Genomic DNA, 18,848 nt, shown 5'->3' with positions numbered 1-18,848 from the left:
CCCCCCCCCCCCACCCCCACAAAAAAATAAAAAATAAAAAATTTTGATCAGGTTTCAGAAATTTCAACATAAATTTTTTGTTTCGACCGAGATTTGGAACATGGTTGAAAGTGGCCATTCCACCTCAAATGACATTCTCAAAGCTTATCATGAATCGGAGCTACTCCTAACTCGGCTCTAATATGATAATTCCTTACTTTGTCTCTCCTAGTTTTGCCAAACATCCATCAACCTCCTCATCTCCACAACACTTAGTTTATCTATATGGCATTTCTTAATTGCCCAATATTCCACTTCATACATCATAGCCAGTCGTATAACAGTCCTATAAAATTTTCCTTTAAGCTTTAACAGAATACGCCAATCACATAGCACTCCGGAAGCACCTCTCCATTAAGAGTCATTCAAGTTTTCTTCTTTTAAATCTATGTTTACTGGTTTTGATTTCCTACACTGTTTAAGGTACAGGCTATGGTTAATCACTAAATCAATTCATTATTTGGTAACTGTTTTAACCTTTAAAGATTCCTGCCATCGGATTCTGTTATTAGTTTGAATTTCAATTTCCTAATTCAAGTTGGATTGTTCCATAACTTGAAATCTGTCCATCAGACTTAAATCATATTTAGCAGTCAATTTTCTCTCCAATCTGATTGTATTCCATACTTGTAATCCTGTCGCAATCTGATCTCCCATTGAATCTCGTTGGTTCAGTGTTAACACTGAATTTGACAGAGTATATTCCCAAGTTGAATTTCTCTTTGTTCAGATAGGTCAAGCACTAATAAGAGTTTCCAAAAATTGCATTCAAAAAGTAGATGTTGGTTATTGATTGAATGAGGGAACAAATACATCCTCCCCGTTCAAAACTCTAGCTGCAGTTAAGTTTTCTTTATTGTCATTGCTTTGCTACTGTATACTTTTGCTACTGTATGTTTTTGCTACTTTTTGGGAGAAACGATTTTTTTGGTTCCTATTTAATTTACAAGATATATATATATATATATATATATATATTGAACTTCATTCGTTTTCCAGCCCATTGATTATATTTCACAATCAAACACATGAATGAAGTAATCAAACAATTGGGGACTACATTATAAGTATCTTAGATAACCATTCTCCTCTAATATGTCACAACAGTTATCTTCTATGTTCTTGCAGGATGCATATTTCTGCGTCAATCATTTTCTAGTGCAACACTACCTTCTCTCAAATTTACCAACTTCAAGCATAATTTATACTTACTGTAATTGATATATGAGTTGGGAGAAACATACTTGAAGTTGTAAATGATATATGAGTTGGAAAAAATAGTTGTTGCCATTGCTACGCTACCAAAGTATTACATCTCTTTAGTTTCATATCAAATTTCTTTTACTTCATATCAAAAAAAATTTCTCCTAAAATTTACGTCACATGCTCCGCAAAGTTGCTAGATGAAAAGGCCATGGTAACCACATGAATAAGAAAGAACAAAAACAAGAAGAAGATTAAGAACCAGAATGCTAACAAGTGCCCATAACATAACTAAGACCAAAAGAACATGAAACAAAATATGAGTATATGACAAAGTTTGGAAATTTTAAAAACATGCAATCAAAATATGACAAAGTTTGGAAATTAAAAATAATAAGTTAAGGTCTCTATGTGTGGTACCTCAAGCATAAACTCAACTGTTCAGGTACAAAACATGCAAACAAAATATGACAAAGTTTGGAAATTTAAAAAAAATAATAATAAGTTAAGGTCTCTATGTGTGGTACCTCACGCATAAACTCCAACTGTTCAGGCATGATCATCTCCTCACTGGTTCCAGCTCCATTGATAGTCTATAAACATGGACCATTGGAGCTATTCCTTTTGAAGTAAATCCAGAAGGGAGGGAATGCTAAAACAACGGCGCAGAAATGTACTTGCCATCATCAGAGCATTTTGGCAGCGAGACATAGGCAATCCTCTTGGCTGAAGTATATCTCCCCTACCAATGAATGTGATCCCATTAAAAAATGCTATTTCATTGAATTTATCAAGTCATTGTTTTGATTGATTTTTCACTGTCTACAATTATACTCTCGAGGCATTGCACTGCATGGGTTTTATAATCTTTATTGAGCTGCTTTAGTAGTGCACTGTGTGTACATGAATCAGGCTCAATCCCTCTCTCCAGCATTTCACCATACAACCTGAAAGCTTCATCCCAATTACCCAAATTGCAGTTCTCATTTATCAATAAAGTGTAAGTATATTTATTTGGCAACAGCCCTTTCTCCTCCATCTCCATGAAAAACTTGTAAGCTTGATCCTCTCTCCCCACTTTGCACAAACCATTTATCAGGGCATTATAGGTGATCACATTTGGCAATACACCCTTCTCCTGCATCTCTGAGAAGAACATAAAGGCTAGTTCGAGCCTCCCTTTACCAGCATGCGCATGAATCAACATTGTATATGTCACAACCGTAGGAGACAAACCTCTATTTAGCATCTCATAAAAAACCTCCCTGCCTTCCCTGAGATGGCCACTCTCCAAATGAGCATGAATGATACAAGAATATGTCACGTGATCTGGAACTAGCCCATCTTCAACCATTCTTTGCAACAACCCCAATGCTTCTTCCAAATTTCCCAATTTGCAAAGCCCATCAACCAAAACATTGTAAGTGATCATGTTTGGTGGGAAACCCTTAGCTAGCATTTCTTCCTGCAAACTAAATGCCTTGTTTGCATCACTAAACTTCAGCTCTCCAACTATCCGGGTTGTGTAAGCAAATCTATCTGGCTGCAATCCTTCACGTAGCATTTCATCAAAGAATTCTTTAGACATTACTAGATTTCCCTGCTTCCAAGAGCCATTCACTAAAATAGTGTAAGTGAACACATCTGGGAGAACTCCCTTCTTGATCATCTCTTCCTTGAGTTTTCGAGCATCTTCTAAGTCTCCCAATTTGCAAAGGCCATCTATAAGTGTATTATACGTAACTACAGTAGGAACGAGAACTCCATTTCTTAGTTCTTCAAACAATAGGAAAGCTTCTCTTAAGTTTCCCACTCTACAATAACCATAAATTAAAGTGTTATAAGACACTATATCTGGCTCCAAATTGTTCTTTAACATGTTGGAGAACCATTCCCTAGCCTTGATCATTCTTCCCCACTTGCAGAACCCATCAATAAATGTGTTGTAAGTTTCAACCGTATGAGAGGCACCTCTCTGCACCATCTCACTCCCAAGGGCTAAAGCCTCATCAATTTTGCCCTTCTTAAAGTACCCATGAATCAAAGGATTATACGTCAATGCTGAGACCTTCAACCCCGAGTTCAGCATTTCATTGATCAAACCTTTGGCTTGGTCTACCTCTCCTTTTTTCGACAACCCATTGATCAAAACATTATAAGTCACATCATTGGGGGCACACCCTCTCTCTTGCATCTCCGACAGTAGGTCCAAAGCTTCTTGCACCTCGCCTTCCTTACAGAAAGAGTCTAGCAAGGTGTTGTAAGTAACAATTGTAGGCTGGATATCAAACTCGCCCATTAGCTTGTAAATCTCTCTTGCTTTGCTTCCAAGATTTTCATCTCGAAGAATCCTGAGTATTCTGTTACAATTTTTCACATTTGGGCGTAAACCATGTCCCACCATCTTATCCATAGTTGATAAGCACAGCTCAGTCATGGATCCTTTGGTGTAAACCAACAACAAAGTATCGAGAAGCTTACTTAAAGCCTCCGAACTCAAGTAACCATCCACCAAATCATCCACAATCCCATGCAAATTCACACTAACAACCCTCTGCATCACCCAGTAAGCCGATCGCATAAGATTATTCTCAGCTAGAATCTCAAGAATGACACAGAAAGCAAATTCAGAGTGTTTGAATTCGGGTTGACTCTCTGCCCATCTAAAGAACCGCAATGCGATTCTAGGTCTCCGCCGGATCGATTTGAGGACACGAACGAACAAGTCCGGGTCAAGAATCACAGCTCGGAATCGATCCGAGAGCCAGAAACCCTGCATAAATGCGCATGGGTTGCGGTCAAGGGTCTCAGATATCAGGTTGTCGTAGTCGGTCTCTGAGAAAGCACTGTTTTTGGATGTGCATATATTCAAAGAATAAGCGATGGGGAAGAGAAACCGAACCTTAGGAAGGCTTGCGATTGTTACAGTGGCAAAGGTTCTCGAAGCTCCAAAATAAAAGGCCATTAGCAGCAGCAGAAGAAGAAAATTATAGAGGATCTCAGGGAAGCTTGGTCTTTTCTGTTTTCTCTTAATTCTATTCCTTTACGCCATGAATGGAAAAAGGGAAACTCCCAACAGCTTCTAACCGCGGCCGTTGCAATACATAGTCCTCCATTCAACCGTTCCACCTATCTCAATCTCCCAACTATTCAAAATTCTATCTCTGGTAGATTCCAATAATAGCTTGGCTGGCATCGACCAAAAGCTGCAGAAGAGCAGATACCCAAAATAGGGTTTCCGCCCGTTCTTGACTGGCCAAGACGGCTACGTTCATCGCCTCTGAGCCAGATACCTTATTCCTCCATCTCCGACCTCCGATGACTTGAGACCAAGACTCAAAAGAAGATACTATTTGAACCGGGACACTCGGGCCGAGCCGGGACCATTGTCCAGCTCAACAATCAGGGTTGAATTCCAGCAAAAGCCAGACCAAACTTCTATACTAATTGGACTGTGTATGGACCTATGCTCATACGCCCACCTTTATTTTTTTATCATCTGGACAGCTGATGTGGCTGTCTCTTACCATTGAATACGAAGATCATTGTCTAGATTAGTCGCATACGAAATCTTATGGTCTAATTCAACTATTGACATACATTCACATATGTGTCTATGCATACCTATGATGCTTCAACAACTATTATACATTTTTCATAACCTTAAATTTTTTTTTTTTATTAAACTTTATTTTATCAAGTGACAAAAATTAATAGAGTTGAAACTTGACATACGAACAGGAAACCTATGGATCCTCCCGTTTACGAACTTTGCATTTCATGGTTTGAGGAATCAGAATACAATCATTGATTCTGATCGAATAGGATTGGATCTGCTGAATCTGATTCCCGATTCTCATGTGAAGAAGCAGAGCGAGTACTTAGATCAGATCGAATCAAACAGTGTTGGAAGGAGAATTGTTTTCCTGCCGCAAGAAATCTCAAGTAGCAATTAAAATTCTTGGGACGTATTTTTTGTACCAAATTTACTTAAGAAAAAGAAAAATAAATAAATATCTTTTCTAGCTGAAATCCAAAACTGCAAGCAGACACCCTCCTCCTAAGAGTGTCAACTGTTTTGATATTCGGTATGAGTACAGTTTTGATGCTATTTCTATTTGATATTTTATAATTTTGCCTTTTATAGTTGATAATTCGATACACAACTAGTACAGTTTCAATATTCAATATATTTCGGTTCAATTCCATATATACTAAACAGTTTTCTCTTAATTACACCAAACCAAGAAAAATATTATTTTGTTATATTGAAAATGTATCAAATCTCCTTCAATACCAGATTACCGTAGCACACCTTTAAAATGTCTTAAATATTTAGACCACGTTGAAAGAGGGTCATACATACATTATTTATTCTCAAATTACATTCTAAATGTGAATGCCCCATTTAGTTGCAAAGGGAATTTTAAGAGAGGGGAATTGAAATTTTCAAACTAAAAAAAAAAGTTTGTAATCATTATCTCATGTGATTCAATGTGGTTATATAAGCTAAAGTTTTTTAATCATATTTAGTAATAACATTTTAAATGTAATTTTATTTTACATATTAACAAAGAATTTTATATGCAAAATAAAGTGAAATTTATAACTAAATATAGAATGATTTGAAGTTAATGATACACACATGAAGCAATGATTACATATATTTCTTTTTTTAAGTATAAAAATTTTACTTTCCTTCTCTTTTAACTTCCATTGCAATCAGATATAACCTCCGGGAAAATAACCTAATCCACTGATTACTGAATAAAAAATAAAATAAAAAATTCTTTTCAAAATATTTTGGTTGGGATTCAGATTGTGACACGAATTCATCAGTCCATCAAGAGAATCAAGAATGCTGTGGCACATCAAATTTGACCAACTTCAGAAACCATTCTGGGTCTAACCAATAGCCAAAGTTTTTCTGCTAAAAAAAACAGAATCCTAAGATCATATATTACATCACCCCTTCCCTCCAATCTACAAGTCAAATGTCCGAATTGTCCCTTATTTTTATAATCCATCGCAATGGTTGACGAAGGTATAGAGATTTGCTCAACACCCATGGTGTAGAGACACTCGGTTTCTAAACCAATTTTGACCCTAGAAATGAAAAATTAAAAAATTTTCAGGTTTAGTTTGCAGTTCTCTTGTTAAAAACGGTGTCAATCATGAGGAAAATAGTTGATTTGCCACTCCCAAACGCAACCAGCTTATAAATTGGGAAGGAAATGCTCAATAAAACCATATCTAATTGGGTTGATAGGTCAGAGCAGGAATTGTCACCCCTACTTTTGGCACCTCTTTGACTTCTCCTCATTGAGTTCGCAGACACTTGGGTCATTGGGTGCATGAATCAGTTCAATCTACGTTTACCTTAGAGTGAGTATCTTTGTGGTGGCATCCACAGATTACAAATAGCAACAGGAGCAATCATGGGAATCAAGTTCCAACTCTTTAACTTCATTAAGTTCAACAAAGGAAACTCTTAACTTCATTAAGTTCACTTTTCCCTACTTATAGAGGTGGTGTAAGGTGAAAAATATACATGATAATCTGCTAAATTCCTGTTAGGAAACTCTAACTTCATTAAGTTCAACTTGCGCAACAGCTGCATTGATTGCATCAATGACTTCCATCTTCCCCCTGCTTACGGCTTCATCCATTGGAGTCCTTTCATACCTAGCCATAAACCCAAATGAAAAACATTAAAAAAAATGAGTATTTTATATCTAAATCTTTATCTAAAAGGATAATTTGTAGTTGAAACTCTTGTTTCCAGGTGCGAAAAAACAGACCTGTTTAGCATAGTTACATTGGATCCTGCTAGAATCAAATTCTTAACCACCTGGAAAACCCCATTTGTTCAATAAACTTGTATGATGAATCAAATCGACTGCCATAACCTGGATAGCACCATTACCTCAATATGACCGTTGAGGCAAGCCCAGTGAAGAGCTGTATTTTTCTCCACATTACAAACATTAAGATCCTGCATCATAGATAAGCAACAAAACTTCGGGTTCATTACACTGACTTGAGATGTGTGTGACAACAAATATCAGAAACTTCAATATCGCATCACAGAGGGCTTATCCAAAGACTTCAGTGGACTAGCTCAATCATGCCAAAGCAGAGGAATCTATTAACAACTCTAACTAGGAAATTTCAAAAAAGATACCAGTCAGAATGTTTTTAATGCTTTTTATTCTTAACACATACATCAGATGGTTCAACACAAGTTAAATTTGGTGTATGTACCCTATTCAACTCCTAATATTCTGAACCTAAGATATGTGGCTAATTAGCAGGGCCCTGCCCACCGTATGGTCCTCAGAATCAAGACAGAATGCCCCCTTTTATATGATAATATGATCTCTGTCATTATAAAATAACATTGAATGTATTCATTGGTTGTAGTTACAGGTTGTTTTTGTCCCCACAAACAACAGAACAGTCATTGTAGATTGGCTACATGAATTCTTTTTCAGCTGATCGGTTTATCAATGCACATCTTCCATTATGGCACTTGGGACAAGGTACAGTTAGTGCTTTTTTCCTTTCTTCCATTAAAGCACAAGGCAACAAATCTTCTCTCCACAACCCAACTTTATTTTCGCTTCCACATGCCCTGTCAGAACCTCCTAACTGAACCATATCAACCTGTTCTTAGTATGCCCATGGACCAGAAGCATGTACAGGTTGACAAGTTCACTTGCATGACCACTACAGCAGGTCCAATTTCAGTAGAGAGAACTAGATGGTTATAGCTTACCAATACTAAATGCACTGAGATGGTTACTTATTGTGAACAGCAAAAACTAGGGTAGAATGCTCGAATGACCAAAGAGATCAGTCAAGCCTTTATTTATAATAGAGGAGCATAAAACAAAAAGGTAATGTAGACTAGGATAGGGGTCTAGCCAAGTCTCAACTGCAGGATTTTTTTATCAAAGAACAATCATAACCAACCCAACACCTTGACAAAAATCAGAATAATATAAGACAGTCCAGTAGGCTATCGTGTTCAATATGGCAGTACTAATTAGGTCAATTCAGCAGCAAAACCTTAGGACTAAACCAGGGGCTGAAAAGTAGTTCAATTGGATTTAAAACAACTGTAATCCATGAAACAAAGTCTAACACAACAGCAAGTTCAAACCAGTCCAATTGATCTCAGTTCTGGCTATGGCAGAGCACTAGAAGACAAAAACACGGAGATTTCGAATATCTCACTAATGGCCAGACAGAATCAGCCACAATTTGGGTCGATCCTTAGTTGGACAGGTAGGGAATATCGATCAGAATGATAGCCCAAAGAAAGGACCAGAACTGCTTCAGAGAGCACAGACCGATTGCTACTTTGACAGAGATTTCTGGACAGAATATTAATTATAAAATACCTGGTTTGTAACAGCAGTAACAGCTTGAAAATAGGCTTGAAAGAGAAGAAGAAAACACTTGTAGAACCACCTGGGCTTCTCACCGCAAGGTGTCGACTAGATCATACACCAGCCCCATCGTTCTTGATCAAACACAAGAAGCATCTCAGTAGAGACATTGCAGCAGCAGCAGCAGAGTTTTTTGTTTGCATAAATCGTAGCTCTACCAATGAGAGCACTCCTTTATTTTTAATAATGATGGGGGGTTTACAAAATAGAAACTAAGTTTAGTTTCCAAAACTGAAAGAGGAAACTAAATAAAAAAACAACTCTAGTTTCCAATTCTGAAAATAGAAACTAGAAAAATACAATTACTGAAATTAAAAACTAACTACTGACTGAAATTAGAAACTAATTAATAAAGTAATTCAACCCCATCACAACCCAAACCGTGGGCCAATAAACCAGCCCTGGTCAACCCAATCAGCCACTAGGGTCGACCCTCTTCTTCCTACTTGAGTAGACCTTCATTGCTGCATCAAAAGGAGTAGCCGACTCTCATTAATTAGACTCAATTAGAGGAGGAAAGCCCAAGAATGCCTCTGTGGCACCATAAATTATATATTCCAACACTCCCCCTCAAGTTGGAGCATAGATGTCACTCAGGCCCAAATTGACTAAACAAGGATGAAACAATTTTCCTCCTAATCCCTTAGTGAATACATCAACAAACTGATCACCGGACTTCACAAAAGGAACTAACCCAGCATCTAATTTCTCTTTGATGAAGTGTCTGTCAATTTCCACACGCTTGGTACAATCATGTTGTATTGGGTTGTGGGCAATGCTAATAGCAGCCTTATTATCACAGTAGAGCATCAGGGGGAGAGACGAACAGAAACACCTATATCTTCTAGTAAACTGCCCAACCACAATAACTCGCAAATCCCTTGTGCCATGGCACGAAACTTTGCTTCAACACTAGATCTAGCCACCACATCTGCTTCTTGTTGCACCAAGTAACAAGATTCCCACCCACAAAAGTACAATAACCTGAGATGGACTTTCTATTAGGGGAGTCAACCCAACCAGCATCTGTATAGGCTTAAACTCTGAAGTGGTCATAAAGGGACAAGAGGATGCCTTTTCCTAGAGCTGATTTCAAGTATCGCAAGATATGCAAAAAAGCTTCCGTATGGAAGGAATAAGGATCATGCATAAACTAACTCACCAAACTCTAGCCACAACAATATTAGGTCGTGTATGGGAGAGATTGATCAATTTACACCCTTTGTCAACAGGTTCACCCTCTTTTTCCTTAACCTGCGTACTAGCTTCCATAGGAGTACCAGAAGGATGACAACCCAATAAACCAGTCTCAAACAATAGATTGAGGATGCACTTCCTCTGGGAGAGAAAAATGCCTTTTGAATACCGAGCAACTTCAATCCCAAGAAAGTACCTTAGTTTTCTAAGATCTTTTTTTCAAACTCACGGCCAAGAAAGCCCTTGAGACGACCAATCTCAACACTATCATTTCTTGTCACCACGATGTCATCCACATAGACAATGAGCATGGTGATTATATCACCAAATCTTTTTATGAACAGTGTACGGTCAGCATTGCTGCTTATATCCCACAGAAGTCATTGCCTTGTGAAATCTCCCAAACCATGCTATAGGCGACTACTTTACCCATAGAGAGCACGCTTCACCTTACAGACCTTGCCTTGAGTCCCATCACTAGAGAATCCTGATGGAATATCCATATAGACTATTTCATCGAGCTCTCCATGGAGGAAAGCATTCTTCACATTATGTTGTTGGAGATCCCATCCTAGATTTACAGAATGACAACACACAAGAGCAATACCCTCACGGTTGTTAGTTTGGCAACTATAGGAAACGTCTCCTGGTAGTCGACCCATATGTCTGAGTGAACCCTTTAGCCACAAGCCTTGCTTTGTACCTGCCCATTGTGCCATGTATCTTATGTTTAACCACTAACACCCGCTTACAACCAACTGGTCTTTTCCCAGGAGGAAGAACCACAAGTTCCCATGTAGCATTATTTTCCAGGGCATCCATTTCTTCCACCATTGCTATCTTCCATTTTTAATCTGCAAAAGCTTCCTACCAATTATGGGAAATACGAAAAGAAGAAAGAGAAGACACAAAAGCATGATAGGAGGGAGAAAGGGAATCATAAAAACATGGGATATTGAATATTGGGTACAAGATCTAGTGCCTTCCCAAGAGCTAAAGGTTTCTGAAGAAAAGAAATTATACCTGATGAAGTGTTACGCTCTGGATCTAGGGTTGTTAATAGGAAATGCAGAGGTGTTGTAGTGATGGTGATGGTTTGAAGTTGCGTATTTCTAGTGTAGCCCCCACAATAAACCTGAAGGTTTGAATCATCAATCTGCCTCTGAAATTCACCAATGGTCTTCAAACCTGGAATCATCTCCCCCTGAGGTGGAACAATAGTCTCTGTCACACTTTCCTCCTAAACAGGAGGACTATCAGAGGATGATGTATACACTGGTGGAGCATTATCAGAGGAAAGTGGATAAATTGGTGAAGCAAGTAGGATCAAACTCACACCTTCAATATCAATAATAGAAACGCCTAGTAAGAGAATAGTAGCATTTGTATCCCTTCTGTGTTGGAAAGGAACCCAGAAAGATACATTTAAGGCTCTGGGGTTCCACTTTCCCTGGAGATTGATGATCCCGATCATAATTTGCAGACCTAAATATCCATGGAGGAACCATAAATGATGAAGTCCCTTGAAGAACATCAACAAGAGTCTGGGATTCTAGAACACGTGTGGTAATGTGACTGATCAGGTAAGCAACAGTAAGGACAGCATCACTCCAATACTGAGATGGAACATGTCTGGCAAACATAATGGCTCTAAGAATTTTGAGTAAATGTCGTTTCTTGAGCTTGGCTACCCCATTCTAAGTTGAGGTACCAATTGTTGATAGATTATCTTATAGTCAGCAAGATATTGTTGGAACTGTCACTACGGAAAGTCTTCTTGTGATTCAGGACCCCATAGTGGCAATAACGAATGTGCTAAACTATTAACAGGAGTAGAAACTGCGGTGGTTTAGAAATTGCAGCCTTCAAAATAGGAATTGGCTAATCCAAGGGTATACCATAAAGTTACAAAGGTTGTAACTATGAACCAACCTCCTAAAGCAAAATAAGAATCTTCAGAGTGGCATTGAATTGCGTCTGAATCATCTTATGGAATTGTTGAAAACAACTGAATACTTCACTTTTGTGCTGCATCATATACACCCAGGTAGTTCTAGAGTGGCAATCAATGAAAGTCACAAACCATTGTTGACCAGAAATAGATGTTCGGCGAGCCAAACCCCACACATCAGAGTGAACCAAATGGAAAATAGGACTTCTTTTATTTAAAGGAAAATAACTGGAACGAGTCTGTTTAGCCAATGTACAAGCTTTCAACCCAAAAAAAAAAAAAAAAATCATCCCTAGGACATTGCTTAACCACAGAAATAGAAAGATAAAGTCCTAAGTGGAGGGTGTCTTAAAAGACAATGCCATTGGTGGTGATAAAATGAAACAGGGTGAAGCAGATGAAGCGGCGGAGTGACTGCAGCTGTGGAATGACAACCATCATCAAACAATAGAGACCACCTTGCACCTTACCACATCCAATTGTCTTCCCTGTTACCAGATCCTGAAAAAGATAGTGGGAAGGAAAAAAGGTGACTTTACAGTTCAAGTCCCTCGTAAGACTACTAATGGAGAGCAGGTTAGTGGTAAAATTAGGGATATAAAAAACTAAAGATAAATTAATTGAAGGAGAACATTAAATAGAATCCTTTCTAGACACAAAGAATAGGGAGCCATTTGCTACCCGAACTTTATCTCTGCCAGAAGTGGGAGAATAGTGGTGAAACAAGTTGGAAGAACCAGTCATATGATTAGTGGCACCGGAGTCAATGATCTAGGGACTGGAGACAACCGATGCACAATAACCACCAAACAAAATACTTGAGTGAGCAAAGTTGGAACCTGAAGGAGTGTTGAATTGGTTGGATTCGAAGCAGTATGAAGTAATGGCCTTTAGCATGCGCCAAAAATCCTGGAATTCTTCCTGGGAAAGACCAAAATCAATTGCAAGTGGTGTGTCACCAATCTCAGCCTGATTGGCTTTGGTTTTGGATCTACCAAGACCACACTTTGTCTCAAAATCAGCCGGTTTACCATAGAGTTTCCAACATATGGCCTTGGTATGGTATGGCTTATTGCAGTGTCCACATTTAACAACTTCCTTAGTGATATCTCCAGTGTGAGATGACCCATCTGTAACAAGAGTGGAACAAGTCTGTAGGGATGATTTTTCAGTAGCGAGAGGATGAAACACAGTAGTACGACGGCACTCCTCCATATGAGCCAGCGCAAAAGCTTGTTCCAGGGTAGGGAAGGGAGATCTACTGAGGACTTGGACATGGATCTAATCATAGTCAACGTGCAAACCAGCCAAGAAATCATACACCCTGATTTTGTCCACATGCTTGTGCTAGGCAACAATGTCTGATGCACTGGTAGGTTGATAGTTAGCATAGTGATCAAGCTCATACCACAAACTTTAAAGTTTAGCATAGTATTTAAAGACAGAGATTTCTTTTTAAGTAGTGGTATGAACTCTTTAATAAAGTTCATACACTTGAACATCATTCCTTGTCCATAGGTTTCCTTGGCAACGGACCAAATCTAGGTGGTAGTATCTAACAACAAAAAACCTCTAGTAATTGATTGGTGCATAGAATTGAGCAAAAAAGACATTACCAGATAGTCACTGGTGATCCATTGATTCTGAGGGGAACCCCCTTCAGATGGATTTGCAGACATGCCAGTGATGTGTCCAGTGAGAGCCCTCGTCCAACAATAGTCAAGTAGGTAGATCTGGACTAAATGAGGTAATTAGTTCCTGCCAATTTCACAGTGCTAGCACCAAAGGGCATGCATTCATTGCGACCTTGCCCATCAGGTCCTGAATTTGCAGTAGTCACATCAGACATGATGATAAAGGAGAAATCGACTCAAGTAGGGATAAATCCAAAATCTTCAAAACCAGCCATCAATAAGTGCTAAAACTTGGATCGAGTTGCCCTGTAAGCCTCCAAAATTTAACTGCTTCTGAAAAGTGACTGGTGAGATTAACCAATTAGGGTTTTGGGAGAAAACCCCAAAATTAGAGACAAAGAGAGATCATATACAAAACCTAAGCAGATAGGGCCATAGGCAGAGTCGATCTCCTCTTTAGGGATGAGTAGAGGCTCCTCCAAAAATCAGCTGGATCCGAAAGGGGGAACCCAAAAATTAATGGAGTCGAGGTGTTGGAGAAAAACCCTAATTCTTCGAAAATCGCAGATGGGTAGGATCTTCAATCTTGCAAACAATGATGGATACTTCTAGGTGCAGTACTTGATCTTCAAGAGGAGGAGATTTGATCTTAATAGTAGGAAGAATCAAACTCCAACAAGAGAAGAATAAAAAATCGCAGGGTAGGGAAAGTACTCCAATTAGTCTCCTGCAAGGTTTTAGGGTTTATACCATTAAGGTGAGATAGAGGGCAGAAGTTAGATTCATAAGAATCACCTCATTAGTGTTGTCCAGTGGGGGATTTAGAGAGACAAAAGGAGAGAAGAAGGTGGAGTATGGGTTTGATGAAGGCTTGCGATATAGAGAGGGAAGAGAGGAGGGAGGCTGAAAACCTAGGTTAGAATTTTTGGCTTTGATAACATGTTAACAACAAAAACTAGAGTAGAATGCTTGAATGACCAAAGAGGCAAGTCAAGTCTTTATTTATAATAGAGGAGCATAAAACAAAAACAAGGAAATTACAAATTTGCCACCCTCTTTAGCCGACTCTCATTAATTAGAGTCGGTTAGAGGGGGAAAACCCAGGAATCCCCTGCAGCACCCTAAATTACATATTCCAATATTTATAAAGTCCGTGGAGCTTGACAATGGATCAACTCAACTCATACATAATGTTTTCTGACAAAATCTTTGTCAAGGACAATTTTGGGCAATCAGGGCTTACCATATAGTGGACAGCAGGACCTTAGAAAAACTACCTGCTAGACTACATGTCAACCATAACCCCAATCCACAACCTGGCCCAGTGCAGTCTGCTCGCAATCTTAATTTTATATTTTTTTTTCCCTTGAAATTTAATTCCAAGAAATCTAGACTTGACCAAGGGGCTTAGGCATCAGTAAATATCATCATCAGTTAGAAGTAAGATATGTAGCTGAGCCCACATAGTGTTACGTATCAAGGATACTTTGCAAACTAGTTTATTTACTTATCTTATGTTGTATTTAATTATTTTTTTTCCTTTTTTACCTTTTACCTCCTTAGGGACGTGTATGTAATTTTTCGTTTTATGTTAGTGATTCAATATAGGAGGTAAGAGCTCCTTCTCTCACACATGATTTGCACAAAACTCTTTTCTCCCCTTTCTCTCATCTCCTTCTTCCTTCCTCTCATCTCTTCTCTTCTCTCTTACCTTGATCCTTGCTCTCTTTCAACTTGGTATTAGAGCCAAGGAGGTTTGAGAGTCGACTAAGCACTTCTCTCTCATTCTTTGTGCCTCTCTTGGAACCCCTAGAAAAGGAAAAAAAGGTCCAATAGAGACTATACCATTTAAGAAGATTCAACCAGAAGTCCTAATGGAGTTCTATCATCAGGTTGAAGACACATTGGAAGGAGATTTGGGGGATATGAAGGCCGACTGAAGTTCAAACCAACAACAAAAGTAATTTTCTGGGTTACCGCCAGCGTTTTTTTTTTTTTTTTTTATTTTGTTTTTTGTTTTATTTTTTTTTTTTTATTTTTTTTTTTTTTTTTTTTTTTTTTGTTTTTTTGTTTTTTTTAGTCTAATTCTCTTCTTTTCTCTATCTCTATATTCTATATTCTATTGTGTTTTTTACCAGGCTTGTTGTTTCTTGAGCTAATCTGGGCTGTGAAGTATCTAGTCTGTTATGCTCGCCCGGGTGTGGTGATATGTGGCGATTGTGTGATGCCATGCGAAACTTGCCGGTCTCCAGGGCGGAGACGCCTGTGCAACTGGAATACGAACACGCACGCACCGCCCCGCCGGCCGGGCGCCGCGGGGGGCATCCGGCGGGGGGCGTCGGCCCCGATGTGGCGAGCCCCGACGTTACTCCTATCGAGGGGGAGTGTTAGAGTTTATGTATTTACAGGGAACTTTGGAACAAGTTTATATACTTTGTCTACTATTGTATTTTTAACCCTTACTTCTTACCTTTTACCTCCCCAAGAGGTTGTATGTAAATTGTAATTTTTTCCTTTTATGTTAGAAATTCGAATATAGGTGGGAAGAGTTCTCTCTCTCTCTCTCTTCTCTCTTCTCTACACATATGTTTAGCACAAAACTGCTTTTCTCCTCTTTGCTCTCTCTTCTTCTCTCCTTCCTTCTCATTTCTACCTTAGAGTTTAAAAAAAAAAAAAAAAAAAAAAAAAAAAAAAAAAAGACACTTAGATAACCTACCAAGAATATGGACTCCCAAGAACAGATATGACAAAAGGAAAACATAAATGCCAATTGAAAGGAAATACAAGAAATCTTTACAAGAAGGCTTCCTCACCACTCCATGCTTTATAAGATACTCCACAATATCAATATGTCCATTAGCAGCTGCCATATGAAGTGCTGAAAGCAGAAGATAACGACAAAATTAAACAAGAATCTAAACCATGATATGTTAAACAATACATTATTGTTAATTATAATTACAGGAGAAAAAAATCATATCTTATATCCCAAACATGCTTGCAATTCGTTTGGAGAGAAAGAGAGAGAGAGCAGCAGCAGCACAACAAAGTATTGAAAATCCTAGGCTCAGTGGGAAAAAAAAAACCATTATTTCCATCATCTCATTGCCCATGGTTATTTAAAACAAGAAAATTTCACTTGTATACCACTAAGGATTAATAGCAAATGAGACGGATCATTAGGAAGAAATCAACCACAAGGGACTGAAGCCCAAATAGCAATATTTTGGGAAAGGATCAAGTATCAGTACCTAAAAATAGCTTGCACTGGGATTTTAACCATTAACAGGCCCTAGTGACCCTATCTGCACACCTTCGTATTTTATTTCCATATCATAATAACAGAAATTGTTCAGGGTTGACAAGAATAGGATACAGGATTGCAACTTGGAGTCAATGGTGGAAACCTGGAGTGGCCCTCAACCAGTTTTGGTGATTACAGGTGGCTCAGTTTGCCAACAAAACAATCGAACTCATTCAGGAACTGCTTTGATGAAGCAGGTCCATGAAACTTTCAGAAAATATAAGTGCCTGGGTTGGGAGTTAATACAACATTTTGGTCAGTATTGGGTTGATTCGGTGAACTGGGCCAGGTCTCATAACACAACCACCCACCCCTCCCCTCCCCTCCCCTCCCCTCCCCCTCAAATTTTTTTTTTAGGAAAAAGGTCATTTTAGTGCTGTGATCCAATTTAAGTCCAGATACTTAAAAACCATTACTTTCTTATCATTAGCACTCTAATGTAAATTTCATGATGGAGTTTAAGAAGATCTTCAAAACACCCAATACGTATCAGAGGGTATCATATCGTATCGTAGGGTATCATATTGTATCGTATCGAATCGGAAAATACGCTAAGATATGCTAAAGATCAAGGATTAAAGTATCGATATCGGTTGTTATATTGGTCAGCTAAATTTAAAATACGTATCAAATGATATTTGTTAGAATAGGGGTTAAGTGTGTCGTAGGGGCACATTGGAACCTTCCCCCTCCACAGACCCTATTTAGAGTGGGGCGACTAGATGGGGAGGGCTATACTTGTAATTGGGTTATGTTTTATTGACTTGTACTACTGTTATGATTCTATTTTGCATATTATAAATGAAGGGCTTGTGTGATCAGCCAGATCATTCAAGCATTCTCCCCATTCTTCATGTTAACATTGTATAAAAGCAAGTTTTCTGATCTAGGGTTTTCAGCCACCTTTCATCTCTTCTTCAGAATTGCAAGCCATTCCTCTCTCATCTTCCATCTTCTTCACAAGCCTCCATCTTCTACCACCTTTGCCTTCCTAATCACCTATAGGACAGCACTAACGAGATGATTCATATGAATTTAGCTTCTGTCCTACACATCACATCATTGCGATTTTTTATTCTTCTCTTCTTGAAGTTTGTTTCTTCCTACTTTTAAGAACAAATCTCCACCTATTGAAGATCAAGTACAGCAACCTGGAAGGACTCATCACTATTTGCAAGATTGATCTCTCTTCACCTGTGATTTCCCAAAAATTAGGGTTTTTTCTCCCAAAACCCTACTCCCATCGATTTTGGGTTCCCTCCCTTAGAATCAGTTGAGATTTGGAGGAAACCTTCCTCACCCCTACAAAGGAGTTCAACCAGCCTTGTGGCCCTATCTGCCAAGGTTGTGTGTGTGTGATCCTCTTCTTTGAAGATTTTCCTAAAACCCTAATTAGGCCATCCCTTCAGTTCTTCATCAGAATCATCGGAGTTCTTCACTACTCTTACTGGGCAGTTCAATCCAAGTATTGGCCTTTTCTGACGGGTGGTTTTGAAGATATCTTTTGTTGACTTCTCCCTATTATCATCATGTCTGGGGTAACTATTGTATCTACTGGAATCTCAGACTCTGATGGGCGAGGTCACTATGGATATATTCCTTTTGGTGCTTGCTCTGTGAAAATGGATAGAACAAATTACCTCATCTAGTCCAGAGCCACTTATCTTACGATTGTTGGCAGAGATCTCACTCGACATATCACAAGCAAATCAAAGAAACCCTTTGAGGAGAGTACTCCTCAGGACAAATAGATCACCAATGACTCTCTGGAAATGGCTATTCTGATTAACTCTACATAACTATCTCTAGAGGATTCTAGTTGTTAGAAACTACTTCTCATATTTGAGCTGCTGCCAAAGAAACCTATGGACAAAATAGGGAATGATACTCAGGTGTTTGATCTTCGCAAGAAAGTGCGTACTACTACTCAACAGGACCTTTCTGTGTCCAAGTATCATGCGGAACTTCGAACTCTGTGGTATGAGCTTGATCACTTTGTAGACTATCATTCATCCAGTGCTAAAGATATTGCTCCTTATGCAAAACATGTGGACAAAAATAGGGTG

General features: G+C 38.7%; 2 protein-coding genes across 4 annotated transcripts; both read right to left on the bottom strand.

Annotated features, from left to right (window-relative positions):
- Positions 1-1,570: 1,570 nt before the first annotated feature.
- Positions 1,571-4,668, bottom strand: LOC122089428 (pentatricopeptide repeat-containing protein At1g22960, mitochondrial). 2 transcript variants are annotated; one of them, XM_042659161.1, is made up of 2 exons: positions 4,145-4,668; positions 1,571-4,015 (listed from the first exon to the last, which is right to left on the bottom strand). In XM_042659161.1, exons 1-2 carry the CDS (start codon positions 4,205-4,207, stop codon positions 2,033-2,035), a joined length of 2,046 nt encoding a protein of 681 aa, XP_042515095.1. In that variant the 5' UTR covers positions 4,208-4,668; the 3' UTR covers positions 1,571-2,032. The 2 variants fall into 2 exon arrangements, with proteins under 2 accessions (XP_042515095.1, XP_042515094.1); XM_042659160.1 differs by having other exon boundaries at positions 1,571-4,668.
- Positions 4,669-6,683: 2,015 nt separating this feature from the next.
- LOC122089435 (ankyrin repeat-containing protein P16F5.05c-like) lies at positions 6,684-16,356 on the bottom strand (the record flags this gene model as incomplete). Of its 2 annotated transcripts, XR_006143322.1 has the most annotated exon segments (5): positions 6,684-6,721; positions 6,753-6,927; positions 7,044-7,093; positions 7,169-7,237; positions 16,292-16,356. XR_006143322.1 is itself a non-coding variant. In XM_042659174.1 (4 exon segments), coding segments are annotated over 4 exon segments (296 nt in total), but the record flags the coding sequence as incomplete, so codon positions are not given.
- Positions 16,357-18,848: the final 2,492 nt, after the last annotated feature.

The sequence above is a fragment of the Macadamia integrifolia genome, chromosome 9 (genome assembly GCF_013358625.1).
Source record: "Macadamia integrifolia cultivar HAES 741 chromosome 9, SCU_Mint_v3, whole genome shotgun sequence".
In the NCBI taxonomy this organism is placed as follows: Eukaryota; Viridiplantae; Streptophyta; class Magnoliopsida; order Proteales; family Proteaceae; genus Macadamia; species Macadamia integrifolia.
Note: the sequence above shows the minus strand (reverse complement) of the source record. Positions and strands in the feature narration are given on the sequence as shown.

Coding starts and splice junctions, on each gene's coding strand:
- LOC122089428 (XM_042659160.1), bottom strand. CDS start 4,207: ATGGCCTTTTATTTTGGAGCTTCGAGAACCTTTGCCACTGTAACAATC.